General features: G+C 37.1%; 1 protein-coding gene across 1 annotated transcript; it reads right to left on the bottom strand.

Annotated features, from left to right (window-relative positions):
* Positions 1 to 11284: 11284 nt before the first annotated feature.
* On the bottom strand, positions 11285 to 14932 carry LOC143565143 (26S proteasome regulatory subunit 6B homolog). The gene is made up of 6 exons (XM_077052210.1): positions 14408 to 14932; positions 13049 to 13279; positions 12805 to 12963; positions 12539 to 12691; positions 11619 to 11702; positions 11285 to 11544 (listed from the first exon to the last, which is right to left on the bottom strand). The coding sequence occupies exons 1-6, from the start codon at positions 14879 to 14881 to the stop codon at positions 11410 to 11412; spliced, it is 1236 nt and encodes a 411-aa protein (XP_076908325.1). The 5' UTR covers positions 14882 to 14932; the 3' UTR covers positions 11285 to 11409.
* Positions 14933 to 21350: the final 6418 nt, after the last annotated feature.

The raw sequence follows: 21350 nt of genomic DNA, 5'->3' as shown, positions 1-21350 counted from the left end.
TGAATAATTGAATACTATCTTCCAACACTCTATTCCCATGACATTTAACCAACTTATTATAATTACTTTAAGCCCCTCAATTTTAGAATTATCTACCCACTCCACTTTTGGCAAATTTCTATGTTAAGTTCAAGAATCTATAATTTCATTACAACTTCATTTGGTTCCTTTTACCTACTAAACAAAATGTCAATAAACAAGTATTTAACATCTCTGAACTACCGGTACTAATGAACAGACACTTCAAAAATGCAAGTATGAATAATACTTACATTTTTGAGAATATGGTAATTCGTAAGTTAAAAAAAGGCTATGCAAAATTTATGCTAAGTTTAACTGTCATCACGAGGCAATTATGCTAAAACCAGTATCGGCATTGATGAGTGTATCCATATTTATCATGTGAACCCATCAACACCATGTTAAACCAAAAATAATTAGAAGTATAGCAAGAGAGCACCAAAAATCAAACAGTATCATATATGTCCAAAAAAGCCCTATACAAATCCTTACAATTTGCTTAGAATGGTTTATTTCTCATTAGTGAAGCAACCACTAGCTATAATTAAACTACAATCCAACAATACTTTTAGGTTGTGCCGAGTTTAGCAATGATTGAAAATGATGTTTATTTTGACTTAAGTTGTTGAATGTTGAATGGTAATTTCTAAAATATTAGCTCAATTTAAGACTCGGTGTTATGATGAGGGCACTGGCACCCCTCACCCACCCTCCACATAGGTCAAATTAATTGGGTTGTAGACAGATGGAGCTTTGGTGGTGATTGTTGGACGTTAATGGTGTGGCGAGAGAAGAAGAAAGAGGGTAGCGCCATGAGTGTTTTGGTTGAAGGTTGGTTGAGCTGGCATGTGTGGCGCCCCCCTTTGATGCCATAACACTTAGTCTAATTATTTCTTGATATTTAATATTAATTAGTTTTAATTTTATAAGCGTATAAGTCATATAATCTAGTATCAAATATCAATCCTGTTTCATTTCACAAATTAATATTCTAAATAATCCATTATGTATATATGTATGCTTTACTTCAAAGTCAAAGAATGTCAAATGTTATTAATTCGTTGTAATGCCTTATTGTACACTTATTTTGTGAATCTCGATAACAATAATATATTTTGAGAATCAATTTTATGTGAAAGGCACCTTATCACAGTTAGATTTGTTACATCAATTACAAATTTAGGAGGTGACCGTACAAATCTTGTGTAATTTATTAGAGTATTTAATATATAATTTATTAGAGTATTTAATATATTGAAATGATGATAATAATATGGAATTATACTATTCTAGTGCAGTGTACGTGAATACTTAGGCTGACTTTGTAAAGACATGTGTTGTTGGTAAACAATAGTCCAGGTCAGGTCACTACGACCCCTTTGTGAGGAAGCACCCTGATTCTTGCATATTATATGTAATTCGTTGTGATAACTGGTTCCTTTTTTGATTGACTTGAGTGTCAATGTTTATGCCTAAGGGCTTAACCTCACATTTAGGGTGTGTTTGGGATTCTTTATTTAAAGTGAAAAGAACTTTTTGTGATAAGTATAAAAGGTCTTGTGACTATTTGATAAGGAGTTTTAAAAAAAGTGTTTGGATTAATATAAGTCAATAAGTTATTTTTTAAAAAGTGTTTGGTTTAACTTATTGATGTAAAAATGACCAAAAATGACATTTTTATACAAGTGTAGGATATGGTGGAATAAGGGAATAAGGGTGGAAAGGGTATTTCAAAACATATAAAGAGATAAGTTAGAATATCTCAACTTATTCAAAACCCATCTTTTAACCTTATAAATAAGGAGAAACCCATAAGTTCTTATAAGTTTCCAAACACTAAAATGGAGAAAAAAGGACTTATTCAATTTCATAAGTTATAAGAAGAGAAAAATAAGGAATTCCAAACACCCCCTTAACTCGATAGTTCTTTTTCTTTTTATGTCACAATCACCTCATTCAAAACCAACAGACGAAATAAATTATTTCTCAAACATCAAGAATTTTCTAGGTCATATGTACTGAGTGGTTAGTAATAGTTTTTATTGTTTATTTAATTAGTATTATATATATATATATTAAAAACTATGATTTCTACCTCTCACTAAATTTACTATTCATGAAATTATCAAATTTTAGTCACAAGTTTTATTAAATATACTATTGATAAACGTTTCAAATATTGACCACAAAATCCAACCATGTAGTCCAACGCATTTTTCCATACTCACGTAAGTGTAGTCTTCATTCTTCAACAATTTCTAAACCCTGGTGTTATACCATTTGTTGTTTGCTTTGTCTGCCACACTTGGAATAAAGTGATTTTATTTGTGTAGTTTTGTTTCCGACTTTAAATCGTGTGTCACATACTAAAAAACCAATCATATATATGTATCCACCTTGTTATATATAAATAAAAATGTAATAAATAAATTTTTGGTTTATTCTTTTTGGTTATATTGAGCGGGATGATAATATAATTAACTAAAGATGCTATCTTGGAGAACCGGAGGTGGTGGGCAAGAAGTGGTTAAAGATGGCAATTAGCCCTCTGGCTTTGGAATAATAAGTCTAGAAACATAACATATACCTAATTCAACAATAATCCACTACTAGCGTTTCTTTGTCTTGATTAATTATTTTCTCCACCATATTTTAAAGGCACATCTAGTCATCTAGATTACCTTTACAAGAATAAAACATTTTTATAGGGTAGAGCGATAATTGTCTTCACTAAAATTATATAATTCTGACAGTAAAGCGTTAAGTGTGTGACGACTGATGAGAAAAATAGGCCAACCAACCCTAACCCTATTCGTGTTTTCCGTCAAAAGAAGGGAATTTGACAACTTGTCATTTTCCGACAAACTTACTTTTGGATGTTTCTCTGTCGTGAAGTTTAGTATTAGGGAAACTCTGGTCGTTTAGCATGTCTACACACCCCCTATGTGATTGTAATTCTCATTACCTCGAAAGTAATAATAATGTTTCACTAGTTGCAGTCGTAGACGTAGGTCAGGCTAGACCAAACCACGTAATTCTCGTTTGTCCAATCATTCTCTATTTGTTGCATTGCTTTTGTTTAGGTATGGTTTTCTATTCAATTTTGTAGCTATCGCCAAGTCTTCCACCGAGTCAACAACAGATTAGTTGTTGCAGTTTCGTTACTTTTCTTTTCTAGGACAGTCGTAACACTCACCTTAACATGAAGGCACATCATGATGATGCATCGTTATATGTAGAAAGCACATTGTAATCAAGGCAAGCATTGTAGCTCGAAGCACCATGTAACTGTCAGACACATACGCTAATAATGGTTTATTACAAATAAACCATTACTATTCTTTATAAATAATGGATTTGCAATAAAGAATAATTATAGAAACTAAAAGACCAATAAAACAAATTGAAACCACCAAATCATTATCATTGAAATATATATTTCATGGTTTGGATAAGATATAGACGTCTTGTTATTTCATAGAAATAAAGGAAACAAATTAGACACCAACAAAATGAGAAAAAAAAGTACCCAATACAGTTGTCATGAGATGCAAGTTATTTCATACAAATAGCTAGAGAAATAAATAGCCCTGCTTGTGGTGCGCACATATGATGTATATATGTGTGAACCCTCGGGTGGGCAAAAGTGAAATTGCACTAATTTTGACGTTATTTTACTAATCTCGTGAAAATAACGTTAAAAGTGACGGGCGGTTAATCAGGCATCATGTAGTGGCGTTGATAGCTGAAAGATAAGGGTACATGCATCGATCAGCTGGTGTCCCGATGATTGAGTGCTATGTGCCTTATGTCCAAGGCTTGATGCAAAACTACTATCGAGCCGGGGGTCTCACCGGAAGCAGCCTCTCTATCCCTATGGGGTAGAGGTAAGGCTGCCTACATCTTACCCTCCTCAGACCCTACCATAGCTTTGCTATTGGTGGGATATACTGAGTACGATGATGATGATGATGATGATGATGATGATGATGAGCTAGAGAAATAAAAAGGACACCAACAAAATGAGAAAAGTACCCAACACAGTTGTCATGAGATACAAGTTTACTTTTCTTTCTTGTCCATTTCTCCTTGATAAGTATATTGACCTTAACTTTGACCTATCTTTGACTTTGACCATGCAGACTTATCTAGAAAATTCAAAGAATTTTGGATATAGTTCAGAGTTGCTTATGAATTCTTTTCGAGTAGAACAAGTTTTGAAAGTTATTTCCGACGGACGAAAAGAGGGACGGGCGTCGACCAACATTATAAACTTTTCTATATATTCAAGATTCGAGCAACACCAAGGCTTTTTGACACCGATATGGCAATGTGGCACCCGTTACAGTTTTGTAACCATTGAAGACCAAAAATATTATTTAAACTTTTAACTTTATCAGTTTTTACTTACTAAAAGATAAATAAACAAATATAGTAAATTAACTCATTAATCTGCCATTCCCACTTTGGTGGAGACGGTAAAGTGATTTTTATGTGAATTTAGTGGTTAAGGGTTCAATCTTCATATAGAGTACATATATTTATAGAGTACATATATTTAGCCATTAATAACTTTTCAAAAAATCTCACAGGTCTCCATCTCTCTCTTTCTATCTCTATCAATCTCAATTCTGAAAAGCTTAAACACAACAATTAACTTCCAACCGAGTCGTCTGCTTTACAAATTAGAATCGGTGGCCATTCAATAGGTTGATTCCTCAATTGATTCGAACAATTCATGTCTCTATTTGATTCCTCTTGAAAACATCAAGCGACATCAATATCCAGTAAACGATTCATAAGTGAAACCATACGCCGGTTGTCCACCGTATCACCGCCGTACCGCCACCAGTCTCCGGCAACCTTGTATTTGTCACCATCACAGTCAACCGTCAATCCCTCAGTTTAACGTGTTTCAATCTAAGTGAGGGAAGCTTCTGGAAACCCTAACGGTGTTCTGCTTTAAGTCCACATCGGTTTCAATACTGAAACCCTAACGGTGTTCTGCTGTTGTGTTTTGGGGTTTTCAAATCTGAAACCCTAACGGTGTTCTTGGTTCAATACTGATCGATTTGCTTCTCGTCGATCTTGTTATTGTTGAAGGTCACAACAGTTGAAGAAGGAATCGTTCTTGGCTGCGGGATTTTCTGATAGTTTGTAACCCTAAGTGAAGGTTACAACTATCCTATCATTACTGCAATTACTTGGTGAGATCGTTCCTTACTATTTTTTATCTTCTGCAATTACTTGGTGAGATCGTTCATTACTATAATTAAATAATAAGGATATTATTTAATAAGGATATTATTATTAAAAGTATTACTATTGTTATTTTTATATTATTATTACTACGTGATCCGGATCTTTGGAGTTTATTTTCATTTTAAGATCTCTTGACTATTATTGTTATTGCTACACACTATTATTATTATTATTAGTTTTTGTTACTATTATTATTATTATTATTATTATTATTATTATTATTATTATTATTATTATTATTATTATTATTGATTTGGTGTTCTATTGCCTGTGTTTGTGTGACTAGTTGCAACCATAGAGCGTAGGAACCATGACTATTACTTGAGACCATGTCCTGAAACGAGGGGTGTAGGAAAGAGTAAAGATAGGGAGCGTATATTGCGTTTGGCTTCTTGGAATGTAGGAACATTAAATGGTAAGTTGCTAGAATTGGTAGATGTGCTTAAAAGACGTAGGGTTCAGATAGCATGCCTCCAGGAGACTAAGTGGAAAGGACATAGAGGGGCTGAGTGTAATGGGTATAAGTTGTGGTACTCGGGGTCTGATGGAGCTAGGAATGGAGTGGGGTTTCTAGTGGCTAAGGAAATACACACTAGTGTGGTGGAGGTGATAAGACATAATGACAGGATTATGGTGTTGAAATTAGTACTAGGAGAGGAAGTAGTGGCAGTAGTCTCCGCCTACGCGCCTCATGTAGGCCTAGGGGATCAGGAAAAGAGAGAATTTTGGGATTGCCTAGACGCAGTGGTAGGGGGCATACCTAGGGGGAGGGGATTTGCATAGGAGGTGATTTTAATGGACACATTGGTAAGGCTAACGATGGTTTTCAAGCCGTACATGGGGGTTTCGGTTTTGGTGATAGGAATGAGACCGGAACAGATCTTCTAGAGTTTGCGGTGGCACATGACCTAGGTATTATAAATTCTTATTTTAGGAAACAAGATTCTCATTTAATCACTTTTAGCAGTGGCGGACGCGACACGCAAATTGACTACCTTTTGATGAGGCAAGGAGACCGACGTTGGTGGAAGGACTGCAAAGTCATACCTGGGAGGCAGTTGTGACTCAACATCGACTACTAGTGACAGATATAGCCTTCAGAAATAAGCTGACTGTTCGAGAGAAGAAATGTACACCGAGAATTCGATGGGGAAATTTGAAGGACGAAAATCTCCTACTGTTTAAGGATAAACTCATACTGCATACGCGGGCTCGACTAAATGGGGACTCAACTCATATATGGGAAGCTATGGAGACAAAGATCATCCAAGTAGCAAAGGAGACTCTCGGGGTCACAACAGGAAAGACAAGTGGGCATAAGGAGTCTTGGTGGTGGAATGACGCAGTGCAAGACAAGATAAGGGACAAACAAGGATGTTTTAGGGAGCTAATGAGGTGCACGAATGAGGAGGAGCGAGTGGAATTGAGGGACAACTACAAAACGGCCAAGATAGAGGCGAAGAAGGCAGTGGCGGAAGCAAAGAAGGCGGCCTTTAAACGGATGTATGAAAGTCTACAAACAAAAGAGGGGGAACAAGCTATGTTTAAGATTGCCAAAGCCAGGGAGCATAGAAGGCAAGATCTAGGACCGGTGAAGTTCATAAAGGATACAGATGGGCATGTACTGGTCAAGGAGCAGGACATCAAGCTAAGATGGCAAACCTACTTCCACAATCTTTTTAACAATGGGAGAGCTTACCAAGAAGAACATGACAACACAAACTTTCAACGACAACAATCGAATAACTGCTACTGCCGACGGATCACACGAGAAGAGGTGAAGGATGCACTGAGGAGGATGGGAAGGTCTAAGGCGGTTGGCCCAGACAACATACCCATCGAGGTGTGGAAGTGTCTGGGGGAGGAAGGAGTCATGTGGTTAACTACTCTGTTCAATAGTATTCTCAAATCAGGTAAGATGCCAGACCAGTGGAGGAGCAGCGTTGTAGTTCCTATCTATAAGAACAAAGGAGACGCCCAATGTTGTGGTAACTACCGAGGAATCAAACTACTAAGTCATACTATGAAGCTATGAGAAAGAGTGATTGAGGTTAGACTTAGACGAGAAACTCAGGTTACGGTCAACCAATTTGGCTTCATGCCGGGGCGTTCCACCACAGAGGCAATACACCTTATAAGAAGATTAATGGAAAAGTATAGGGAGAAGAAGCGTGATCTACATATGGTGTTTATTGACCTAGAAAAGGCCTACGACAGTGTGCCACGACAGGTGCTCTGGGAGTGCTTGGAGGGTAGAAGAGTGCCCAGGAAATACATAGAGATAATTATGGATATGTATACCAGGAGTGAAACAAGTGTCCGTGCGCCAGTGGGGGATACTGATTTCTTTCCTGTAGAGGTAGGTCTTCACCAGGGGTCAGCGTTGAGCCCGTTTCTCTTTGCAGTAGTCTTGGATGAGCTGTCAAAGTCGATTCAGGGGACTCTCCCGTGGTGCATGATGTTCGCAGACGATATTGTGTTACTTGCTGAGAAAAAACAAGATCTAAACATGAGGCTTGAGGAGTGGCGAACAACCTTAGAGACAAAAGGTTTAAAGATTAGCCGATCTAAGACGGAGTACCTCCACTGTGATTTTGGTGGGATAAACGACAATGAAGACGCACAGATCACAATTGAAGGGCAGGTGGTCCCGCAGGTAACGAAGTTCAAGTATTTAGGATCTTTTGTACAGAGCGATGGGGAATTAGACAGTGATGTGACCCACCGAGTTCAGGTAGGATGGTGTAGATGGAAAGCAGCCACAGGTATATTGTGCGACAAGAGTTTCCCGACTAAACTAAAGGGAAAATTCTATAGGGTGGCAGTTAGACCTGCAATGCTATATGGAACAGATTGTTGGGCCATCAAGAAGGCACAAGTGCGGAAGATGGAGGTAGCAGAAATGAGAATGCTACGTTGGATGTGTGGGCACACAAGGCTAGACCGAATAAGAAACGTTGTGTTTCGCGAGAGATTAGGGGTGGCGAACATAGCAGACAAGATAAGAGAGTGGAGATGAGATGGTTTGGACATGTAAAGAGAAGACTGACGACGAATCCTGTTAGATCCGTAGACAACATTACTATAGAGGGGAGGAGGGGTAGAGGACGACCGAAATTGACTTGGGATGAGAGGATTAGGCATGATTTGATAGACCTAAACCTCTCCGAGGACATGGTTGAGGATAGGAATTCGTGGAGAAGTAGAATTAAAGTTAAGGATTTTTAGAGAGAATTGAATACCTTAGGGCTTAGACTTAACTTATTTAGGTCACATACCATAATGGTATTTCCCTTACATATATTATTATTATTATTATAATTATTATTAGCTTTTATATAGCTGTTAAACTGTGATCTTATTATTAATATTATTATAATTAGTAGTAGTTTTTATATAGCTGTTAAACTTTGATTTCCTTTATTTTGCTTCATACACATGTACTTAGAGCCGAGGGTCTCTCTAAAAGCCACCTCTTTATTCCTTTGGATAGAGGTACGGTGTGCCTACATCCCACCCTCCCCAGACCCTACTTATAGCTTTGCTGTCGGTGGGATTTTACTGGGTATGATTGATTGATTGATTGATATATTTAGCCATTAAAAAAATTAGAAATAAAACGACTCTATTGAACAGTGAACACACTACCCAAAAGGAATGAAAACCCATCTTTAAGCCCACCTCACACTCAAGTCCATTTACCTAAAAACTAGAATCACAAGTCCGTTTACCTAAAAGCCCACATCACATATCGCTAGAGCCTAGAGTGCGGGGTGCCCTTCAAATTTCAAAGGGAAAATTCCATAATAATCAATTTAGAAAATAGAAAAGGATTTTCTAAATTTGTCCATACAAAGAGTTCTCAAAATGTTCATTGCAAAATAGCCGTAACGACTTTTTAACAATCCAAAATGACTAGTTCGTAGAGTCAATGAAAAACAAACACGTGGCCATAAAGCTAACGTGACGACTGGTTCGTGAAGACAATTTAAGCGCCAACAAAGCAGTCGGCTGTCGGCCCGACGACTACATTCATGTCTATATCGGCCCGACTAGATCGTGAACATGCTGACTAGATCATGAAAACGCTGACAATATCACAACCGACTAGATCACATTGTTAGAAACACGGGATGACTAGTACGTTATGTTGGACGACTAGATCATATCAAATATGAAGATTTTGAAAAGGCATTATAAAAAATCAGGGACGACTAGATCGTGAACATGCCAACTAGATCATGATACAAAAAAAAAAAAACGGGACGACTAGATCATGATACAAAAACACTGGGACGACTAGATTATCATTTTAAAAATCATTTTCAAATTGTTTGTAAATGGTTTTAATCAAGGGTGTATAGTAAATAAATATTTTAAAAAATTGAAAAAATACTAACATTTATACTATAAATAGGCAAGAATCGGGACATATAATATAAACCACCAAAATATATCCAAAACCAATATCCTTGCAAAATGTCTTCAAGATTTGTAAAAAGAAAAGAACAAAACCACGTAACCAAAACAACATATATTGTATGGTCCGTCTCTATTGCTAGAATAGGTAGCCTCATAATTAGGATGTGAGGTGTAAGTGTGGAAGTGGGTGCGCACTCCATATCACACTACTCCAACTACCACCACCGTTGCTCCATCCGCCATATTTCGCCGGAAAGGTTTCGTCGGGGGGTCATGCTAGATACTTAGAGAGACGACCCAACTGGAACCTAGAGCACCCGACATTATAATGTTTATGTCGCCTAAGTCAAGGGCGTAGAGAAAACGCCATATCTAGTCGCTGGTTCCAATCACGCACACCAACTTATTTAAATATGATGTATTTTATTTTTAAAAATTTAATATTTAAATTGATATATTTGTAACAATAAATTCAATCATATTAATCATATAACTTTGTTTGTTATTTTTTTGTAACTTTAGTATTAATTGGTATATTTGTAGAAATTTCTGAAAACTTCACGATCTAGTCAACATTTTCATGATCTAGTCGACGATTCACGATCTACTCGCCCTTTTCATGATCTAGTCGAGGTTTCACGATCTACTCGATTTTTTTTCATAATCTAGTCAGGCTCTTATTGTTTTTAACATTCTAGTCGGACGGTGTGATCTAGTCGATTGTGATTTAATCGGCGTTTTCACAATTTAGTCGGCATGTTTACGATCTAGTCGGCCCGGCATAGATATGAATGCAGTCGTCGGGCCAACTGCTTTGCTGGTGCTTAGATTGCTTTCACAAACCAGTCGTCACGTCAGCTTTATAGACACATGTTCGTTTTTCATTGGCTCTATGAACTAGTCGTCTTGGATCCATTTTCTAAAAATGTAAAATTTTCCTAATTTCAAAACTGATTTGGGATCCAAAACCGGTTCCTAAACTGAAAGCGACAGGACCTTGAATCAGTTTGGGAGATGCCGGTTTAAAACTGAACCGCACTGCCAATTTAGAATCGGGAGGAAAACTCCATCAATGAAACCAGTTAAATCCAAGTCAAACAGGATAATACATGGTTTCAAACGGGATCCAAAGACAAAAATCACAATATATCCTATAATTGTTTGTTATAAATTAACCTAAATGCGAATATACATACATCTAAGTATCTAACCTCTTATTGACATGCTGGAGAAGATCATTTATCATTATACCAACCATTGTTAGAGACACAGGTTTAACCGAATTCAACATTTTCCATATGGTTTATCAAAAGGAAGGTCACTTTGTCTAGTTTGTATTGCTCTTTCACCTAAACTTTGTCTGCAATACTTACATAATATATTTATAATAGGTTTATATCACCCAGTACCTGAACTTCGGACAAATAACCTCAGTCCAAAACCCATTCTTAAAGCTTAATAAAACACATATTTTACTGTTGAGTGTACACCTAAGGAGGAAAGTAAAACATAAACTAATCCTAAACAGAAGATAAATAATTGCATAAATAAACGACCACAAGTTTTTGCAGGATTCCGATAACTAGATAAAATCAAATAGATAACATATGATCCAACAAATTCAAACACCAAATATCTCTAATACAAGCATTACGGAAGTCTCAAACATAACACAAATTATAAAACGAGTATGCTTGGAGTTGATTACTTGTAAAAGTCGAAGTCAGTGTCGGGTTTCTTGACATTGGTCCTGTATCCCTTCTCAAAGTCCTTGGGAAGAATAACATACCTGTTCTTGCGCACCGCATGCATACCCGCTTCTTGACAAATTGCTGTTATCTGTAGGCAACAAACATATAAGAAAGCAAAGAAAAGGGACCAGCAAAGAATAGATTCCAGTAACAAAAAGTTACCTCAGCAGCACTGATCCTGTCGGGTCGAGAAACATAATCTTCCAAGTCAACTTCATCACTCAAGTTCATTTTAGCAGTACAAACCTACACAACAGTTACCATCTTAAGCTTTAAAAATACATTTTCAACTACATTTGACCCATTCAAGGGAGTAAATGGTTCACTTGTTAAAAGCTCAAATCAAGCAGATTTTAAACAAGATCGAGCCCGGTCTCAAGCCTAAATTAGAGCTCATTGAATAAACAAGCTCCAGCCAGAGCTTCATATACTAAGCTTGTAGGCTCACGAGTCTAGTATTTACATACATAAAATAAGTTTACATAACACATGCAAAGTTGCATAAAATATATCACTATATATATGTATATATATAATTCTGATAAAGATCACTATATATTAGTAATTAGAGTTAATTAACCGCATGGACCTGGTGGTTTGTCCATATTGCAAGTTTGGTCCTTCAGTTTGAAAAATAAAATGTATGCTTCCCAATATTTCTATAGTGGAACATGGATGGCCTTTGGAAATGGAATGGATGGCCATAAGTTTTTCCAGTTAAGTGCATGTTAAATGACTAAAATACCCTTAAGGTCCAAAGCGACCCACAGAGACCATCTGAGTAATTAACTCTTAAACATATATTCATTGTGAGCTTACAATCACTTAAAAATCTACAACGTTTTTCCGGCAAGCTCGATTTTTCCGTCAACTCTCTTATTAGATTAAATTTAAACTTAAATGAGCCAAACTTAGGCAAGCTCAGGTTCGGTCTGTTTACATCCCTAGGCCCATCTGACATGTTTATAACTATATATTTTGCCCGCTTGCACAGTAGCCCAACCCGATCCATCCACACAAAAATGGATCCATCAAATTTTCCACTTGTAGCTAGGAGTAGAGATATAAATCTAACATCTCACCTGAAAAACAAGCCTCTTTTGTCGTCTATCGGGCAGAGGAAACTCAATCTTGCGGTCAAGTCTACCAGGACGAAGAAGTGCAGGGTCCAAAGTATCCGCTCGGTTAGTTGCCATTATGACCTTAACATTCACGGTTTGGTCAAACCCATCCATCTAAACAAAGCCCAAATGAAATCAACAACTTCGTAAGTCAAAATAACAACACATCAACTTTAAAGTTGAAACCATACCATCAATACTAAAGTTATATATTAACCATAAATCACCTGATTCAAAAGTTCCATGAGAATACGTTGCACTTCTCTATCAGCACCAGTTTGTGCATCAAACCGAGCAGTAGCAATTGCATCCACCTCATCAATAAAGATAATTGCAGGTGCGTTTTCTTTAGCAAGACGGAAGACATCACGAACCATTCTTGGGCCCTACAATATAACATGAAATACATATAATATTATAGCTGAGTTACTGGCTGAGGGTATTATAATGTAATTAATAATAAAATATTACCTCGCCAAGATACTTCTGAACGAACTCGGAGCCAACGACTCTAATAAAGGCTGCTGTAGTGTGATTTGCCACTGCCTTAGCAAGCATGGTTTTTCCAGTTCCAGGTGGACCGTAGAGCAAAACACCACGTGGTGGGTCGATTCCTATTTGCTTGTATAATTCATGGTGGGTTAAAGGTAACTCAACAGCTTCACGTATTTCCTGCTTTTGAATATCACACCCTCCAATATCCTATAGCAAATTTCAAAACAAGAAAGAGCTTTTTACTTAATTCAAAGGTTTATTGTGATTGTAATTTACAGCAGTTGAATAGTTGATATATTACTAAATTACATATAAAAAGCTACTAAGTCAAAAGTAATCTTCTCTAAATTGTATACAAAATACAAAAGAGAAGCATGTTACCTAACTAGCAAGCTTAGGGGCTGTTTGGCAATCTTGTGCTGAACCATTAAGACGCCTGACTGATAGAGGTAGCCTCTTAATGGGTCAACATCTTTCTGAACCAAACACACTTTACCTCTGACGGATTCAGATTAAGAGCCTACCAAACGACCCCTTAGTTAAAGACCATACAGATAAATAACAGCAAATTAGCAATATGATGGAGATCACAGCACTAACTTCACATGAACTGATACAAAACGCCCTTTTTTAAAATGTCTAGGATATCTTAGATTCACTTTCTAGGATCAAATACATCAATAATTTTAAAGCTGTCATTTTCTAACACAAGAAATGACATGGAGTTGAACAAGTTTGGGTTTGGGCACCTTTAAGGGCATGTTTGGGATTGAGTTTGAAAAATGCTTATTGGCTTATTGGTGTTTTCAAAAAGCCAATAAGTTTAAATATGTTTGGCAATCATAAAAAAACTTTCTTATTTTAGCTTTTTGAAAGGGCTAAAAAGCAGTTTTCTAAAAGCCCCAAATCCTGGCTTTTCAAAATGGCTTTTTGAAAAGCCATAAGCATTTTTCAAATCAATCCCAAACATGCTCTAAGACGTGTTTAATTCGTGTCTAAACAGATTAAACACCTCTTAACTTGTTAGACCTATTTATATCTTTTTATGAATTTATGACTTAACTGTAGATTTTTATGGTTTTTTGGTTCAAATATGTTAAGATTATGTATTAACTAAGACTTTCATAATACTTGCAACTTTTGTTTCACTGCATATCTAGTGTGTCCCTAAACAGGTCGTCTCATGTAACTAATTTCTAAACAAACTCGTGTTCATGTTTGGAAAACTGCCGTGTCGTGTTCGTGTCTAGCAGCACAGGGTAATCATGTCTTAACCTAAACTAATTCTCAGTCGCCCAAATTCAATAAAAAATAGAAAAAAACATAAGCACTCACGCTATACGTAACATCGGGTTTCTCGGACTGGCTCAGCAGCGAGATACTGGAATCGGCCTCAGGGGGCAAGACATCCACAAGGGCGTTGGAATGCCTATGCAAGGCCACGGAGGCGGAGGGCTTCAAGAGCTCCCTGTTAATGGTACTGAGAATCCTAACATAATAATTAGAGCCGGTGGTGGAGCCCACGATACCATTGTTCTGGTCAATCATCTCCATGAACTGGCCAATGACAAGCGGCACAGACTGGATCCGCTTGACCTCCTCCTGGGACCTCAAGAGCTCGCGCTTGAGGTTCTTCTGCTCGTCCTTGACGTACTCTTCCTGGATCTCGATGAACTCGATCTGGCGTTCGAGGGTTTTGAGGCGGGTGTAGAGGTCGTCGTCGGAGTCCGTGAGGAGGAGGTGGGTGTCGGAGGCGGTGGCTGGTGGTGGAGAAGAGGGTTTGGGGTCAATAACCATCGTTGCCGCCATTGTTGTGAGATTGAGATTGAGATTGAGATTTGAGAGAAGAATTGGGGGTTTCTTGAAGAGCAATTTATCTCTGGGCTTCTTTCTTTATTTCAAGAGGTGAAGATGGGATTCTTTTTCTATTACGGATTATTTAAATAGCATGTTTCAAACTTTTTTTTTTTTTACTTTTTTTTATTTTTTTGGTTAAAAAAGAGGTAGTTTTAATAGTTGAAGAATTGGGTTCTCTATTCAAGTTTTTGTATCCTTGTGTTATTTTCGTTGATGGACTATGACAATAGAGGATTTAAGCTGAGTCTTGTATCTCAGTTTGAATCCTGAGCCCTTATGGGTTTCGTCTTACCGTGTGTTACATCATAGAGGTATGAAACTTGTGGCTATGGTTGTCATAACATGTCGGACACAGTATGATAAGACACGATGACCTGTTGTGCTAAACACGACACGATAACTAATTGTGTCATTTTTTTCAAACACGAACATGAACCTGTTTAGTAATAGGTTAACCTGTTAACAGACCTGTTTAAAGACCAAACCTGTTAAAACCCGTGTCGTGTTAACAGGTCTCTGTCATAATTTGACAGCCCTCCTTGTGACGGCATAACAGCTGTTAAGTGGAAGTTAATGGTATGGCATCCCGGGGGAACGCTCAAGCCAAACTCTAAAGCCAGTATAAGTCCGGTTAAGACAACATAGTCTAGCTAGAGTGAGACAACAAGACTTTCCAATTTCAGAAGTTCAATGGCCTAAACACAAAGAAAAGAAAGTTTTGAAATTGTTCCAATCTGTTCACTCATAAAATGATTTGTTCCAATCATGTCACTAAAATTTCCATTGTATTTTAATCTCAGATATTTTACCAGGATAACAAGTTATGTAGGTTTCTTTTTTATTTCTAAATAGTTTGACATTACAAAATATTTTTTAACAAATTGACAAAGTTAGTAAAAAAATGAGAAAAATAATTTTTTAATTGCGAAAAAATGCATATATATATATATATATATATATTCTAAAATATTGCAAAAAACTATATGAATTTTGAAATATATTTGCAATTTTTCATTTTTTTTTTCAATTTTCCAGAAATTTTTTCTACTTTTGTCAGTTTTAAAAAAAATATTTTGCAATGTCAAACTAATTAAAAAAAAAACCTGCATAACCAGCTATCTAGGTAAAAATCTATGATTAGAACACGAGTAATACTTTAGTAACCTAATTGAAGCAAAAAAATTATGAGTGACTTTATTAGAACAATTTCAAATTTAGTTACTATTCTATAAAGTTATCCCTAAAAAAGAAAAATGTTTCTTACTTTAAAAATCAGATATAGCACAACACAACAAAAAGAAAAAGGTTTATCTAAGTGTGAGGTTTGTGTTAAAATCACTTGCAACAATTGTTTATTTGTTTGTTTCTTTTGCAATTTTGATATGGGTCGGGCCAAGCATGCAAACATGGGGCTATGGTTTTATGTTTAGTTGATTGTGTCCTTATTTTCAGCAACATGTGATTGAATAACATGTTTGTGGGATGCCATGACGCCCACATACTTTTACTTTCTAGTCTGCAGTGTTGCAAAAATTCCGACTAGGCGCTGGTTATTCCAGGATTAATCGCAAGTCCCCACTTCACTGAGTAAGTTTCGGTCAATGGTAAAATCCGGCCAACATCACGATTAATCGGCCTTTTCGATGAGGTTATGGGAAAAATCGGCGGTTTCTGGCGAGATTCCAGCCAAAATTAGCAGTTTCAAACGAGATTCGAGCCAATTTTTGACAATGTGTTTGTGTATGTCTAAAGCTGAAAATTGCATATAAAATTGTGTACGTGTATATATAAAACTGAAAATTATTCTTAACGTCCGATCCTATTAATCCCTAGTCCCCATCCCACCGCTCGACTAGCGACTATCGATTTTTATAACACTGCTAGTTTGTAATCCCTTTACAAGGGTTGGTCTTTTTTCATTAAATAATACAGATTAAGTAAAAGAAGTCAATTCCTTGTCAAATTTCGTTAAGTTTTTAATCCTTGGTCTGGCCATTTGATTCCCTAGATACTATCAATTAGTATTAGAGACGTCAATCCTACGGATACCCGTAATAAATCTAATGTCGAGATCCATCAAGAAATGGAGAGCTTCATCAGCTGACAACAAGCAGCAATGGATCACCATGATGCCCTCGTTGTAGGTAGAAATTTCAAGGATCATAGAAGGCAGAATCCTCACACGAATCCTCGCAGTGCGTCAGGATCACAGACAGAAAGGATCCTCAGTACATATTATTATTAACTATCATTATCCTTTCACCATTGAATTGGTCTTGCAAGCAACGGTCAACAATTAATGTCCAGCTAAAGACTTACTCAAGCCATTAAAGATAAGAGACGTTAAAGGCAGGTACTGTAACATCCTAGGCAAATCCCACATCGGCCGCGGACAAGAGAGATACTTGGTTCATAAGTAAATGCATCGCCTCTTAAATCACCAACACGTTTTGGGCTTAATGGTAGTGGACGAGAGGAGAGCTCCACAGTTAAGCGTGCTCAGCTGGAAGTATTAGCAGGATGGGTGACCTCTGGGAAGTTTCCACCTGGGCAACCAAAAACAAATCTGTGAGCTCTTCGTGGGCATAACGGGCAACATTGGTGGTGCGAGGGGCCGAATGTTACAAGTGGTATCAGATCCACTCTTGTGCTGTTCGGGATGGTGGGGCAAACCTCATCATAGACGGTGAGTCCCAGGGGGGTGTCGTGAGGTACACCTTACGCAAATCCCACATCCTGGATAGGATGGTGGGGCAAACCTCATCGAGGATGATGAGTCCAAAGGGGGAGGGGGTGTTTGTAACATCCTAGGCAAATCCCACATCGGCCGTGGATAAGAGAGATCCTTGGTTCATAAGTAAATGTCTCACCTATTAAATCACCAACACGTTTTGGGCTTAATGGCAGTGGACGAGATGAGAACTCCACAGTTAAGCTTGCTCAGCTGGAAGTATTAGCAGGATGGGTGACCTCCTGGGAAGTTTCCACCTGGACAACCAAAAACAAATCCGTGAGCTCTTCGTGGGCATAGCGGACAATATTGGTGGTGCGAGGGGCCGGATGTTACAGTTACAAGTGGTTAATGATGAAGATATGTAAATGTGTAACCGCTCCAGGATCCTCACCAGACCATTATCACACATGTAACTATATATAGAATGTGTTCTGATAGCATAAGATACACTACACACGCTTGTACTCGTAGTAGCGATTAAGTACTTTCAACACTTGTGATCATCATTTCTTATTAATATAATTGAGGCAGCGAGATAGTTTTCCCCTCCCGAGTTTTCTTGCCGAAGATCATCTACGGATCAAGGGTTTTTCCTCGCTAAATCTTTGTGTCACGTGCAACATTTACTTACTATTTCGACTACATATTCAAGCATCCTACCTCACATATAAAGTTTGGTTACTTGATTATCCTTGTGTAATTTTTGACCAAAAACACCCTCTTTGAAACCATCATCACCTAATTGCAAGTCATGGAGACCAACCACTCTGGCACCATCCGTGGGATCCAGGTAGGTTGTGTATCATGTATTGACCATTTTCTAATCATTTACATGTATATAGGCCTTATTTTGACTTAATTGCATGGTCGGTCCCGAAGTTTGTGTTCGGGGTCATTTTATTTAATAAGTGATCCTGACGAGTATCTTGGCAACCGAGATCCCCGATGAGCTTCAATATCACGAACTAATCATTTTAGCATTATAAAATTTCTGCTTGCAGGCAATTCAAGCGCGTAACAACTTAAAACGACTAGTATAGATAGTTCTTGCTTGAATATCGGAGGACCAGTCAAAACACACATGGGAAGAAGGAAAGAGACTTCTAACGGTCACAAGAGCTATGGATTCCGGATTAGTCACATAGTTAGTTATTTTCTTTTTCTATATAAAGATGCTTGATAAACGATTTAGGACACGTTCAATACACACAAAACACTTGATATTGTACTATAGTCATCGTTGACCACAAGTTCTGGAGATGTAATCACTTTTTCTCATTAATAAATTTGAGGAAGGGGACAATTTTCCTCTTCCGAGGTTTTTTTTCCAAGGATCCTCACCAGGATCTAAAGTCTTTCCTCGCTATATCGTGTGTCAACCGTTTACTTTACTGCATTACTCACCATTTTATTGAAGAATACTCTACTTCACTTATCAAATTTGTTCACAAAGTTGCTTCGGTAAATTTTGACCAAAACAGTTTGCATATATTGCATGCTTGATCCTTAATGTTTTATAATTGCATACTTTATCTGAATAATTTAAAACTATCACTAAGTGTAAGGCCCCAGTCCCGATGCCCTACTTTAGCGTTGGATTTACTCATAAACACAATTCTAAATATAAGAGTGAATTAAAACTTTTCACAGAATAATTAAAAGGTCTACCATTCATTACATAAGTCTTAAAATCTAAACAAAACATGTCTTTAAGTTCAAACATCATAACTTTAAGTCTTCAGATGCCATATTCTTTATTCTTTTTCCTTGTGTCCCTCTTCAAGCTAGCTGTCTCATTCTACTCACCTGCGTGCATACTAAAAGTCAGCTTCACTGAGCGAGTTCTGGTTAATCAGGCAACATACAATACATTCACATACTTATATATATACATACCCGATGGTACATATTACATACTTAACCTGTTTACCTTGCTTCCATACATACATTCATTCCTTCATACTTCTTTAACTTACATAATACATACATAACTATTCATACGTTTTATAGAGTCTTATGCCCCATACCTTTCACTAATATTATTAGGGTGTGTTCCCTAAATTCGCAGATAGTATTAGGATCTGCTCTCTACGTTTGCAAATATTATTAGGTTCTGTTCCCTACGTTCGCAGATATTATTAGGGTATGTTCCCTACATTCGCAGATATTATTAGGGTTTGTTCCCTTCTTACTCATACAACCATGCAACCATACATCTATACATACCTTCTGGCATTCATACATACAATAACATACTTCTATACATACAGAATCGCATATCACACACTACCAAATATAATAAGCGTATTAACCTATCATATAGAGTATGCACACAGCCCCAGAAAACATAACAGAGAAAGGGGCTAGGACTCACCTATGCCATGCTCTTCTCTGAGTTAACTGTAATACCCCTCCTTAGTTGTGCACGACAAACTGTGTAATAATTAAAGGTATCAATTAACTACCTCTAAGTATATCATACTTCTAGGTTAGTGAAACCCGTAGCTAACGAGAGTCCGGGGGCAGTGCCCCTGGAAACAAGGTTCAGGGGCAGCGACACCTAGAGGGGTCCAAGGGGTAGAGCCCTTGGTTGGGATTAAACCAATCGAATTGAGTTTTCAAACCAATCGAATCGAGTATCATACCAATCGAATCGAGTTTCAAACCAATCGAATTGAGTTTTCAAAGCAATCGAATCGAGTTTTCAAACCAATCGAATAGAGTTTTACACCAATCGAATGGAGTTTTCAAACCAATCGAATCAAGTTTTAATCCAATCAAATCGAGTTTCAAACCAATCGAATCGAGTTTTCAAACAAATTGAATTGAGTTTTCAAACCAATCGAATCGAGTTTCAATTCGATTCGATTCGTTTCAATTCGATTTGATTCCTTTCAATTCGATTTGATTCCTTTTCCAAACGAATCAAGTTTTTCCAGAACTCGATCCAAACATGGTTTTTTTCATGTCTTTCTTTCCTAATCACATCCTTACATCCCGTTATGCCTGTTTTACTGATAAAACAAGTTCTGAGCCATACCAACTTCATTTTCTCACTCTAACACGGTCCAAACATCACTCATTTGTCCCGTATCATTCCAAACATCTTGTTTACGTTCAAGTTTACATTTTTCACTTAATAAGGCCCGATTTTCCTTAATATAAAATCTTAAAGCAAACAGACTCTTAAAACTTAACCTTTACATCTAAAACATACCTTTAGGGTTTTGGTTTGGTTCGGATCTGGACCAATAAGTTATCTTAGACGTATTTCTTGTTTAATGATGCTTGAACACGAAATCCAACTTTTCTTCAGCTCGGATCTAGGTCCAAAATGATGAGAGTGTTTGTGTGTGTGTTTTGAGTGTGTATGGAGGCTAAGTTAGTAGAATGGGGGGGGGGGGGGTTAGGGAGGTTTAAGGGTGTTTATATACCCCTAAGCCCATGAACCTAAGGCCTATCACCATCCGTTATTCCATATTTTATTATCCAAGCCTACACTCTATTATTTTTATTTAACTTCGATAAATAATAACACATCATTAAGTAAACGAAATTATTTTATTTATTATTATTATTAAAAGTAGGATGTTACACTAAGATGGTCAAAATGTACGAATTTTATAATTGTGATGTTCCTTACCACCTTACCATCTAACACCGTTTAAATTTTCATTTATGTCGGTG

This window comes from Bidens hawaiensis, unplaced genomic scaffold (assembly GCF_021521415.1).
Source record: "Bidens hawaiensis isolate Kalapana, Puna unplaced genomic scaffold, B.hawaiensis_p1.1 tig00022288_1, whole genome shotgun sequence".
In the NCBI taxonomy this organism is placed as follows: Eukaryota; Viridiplantae; Streptophyta; class Magnoliopsida; order Asterales; family Asteraceae; genus Bidens; species Bidens hawaiensis.
Note: the sequence above shows the minus strand (reverse complement) of the source record. Positions and strands in the feature narration are given on the sequence as shown.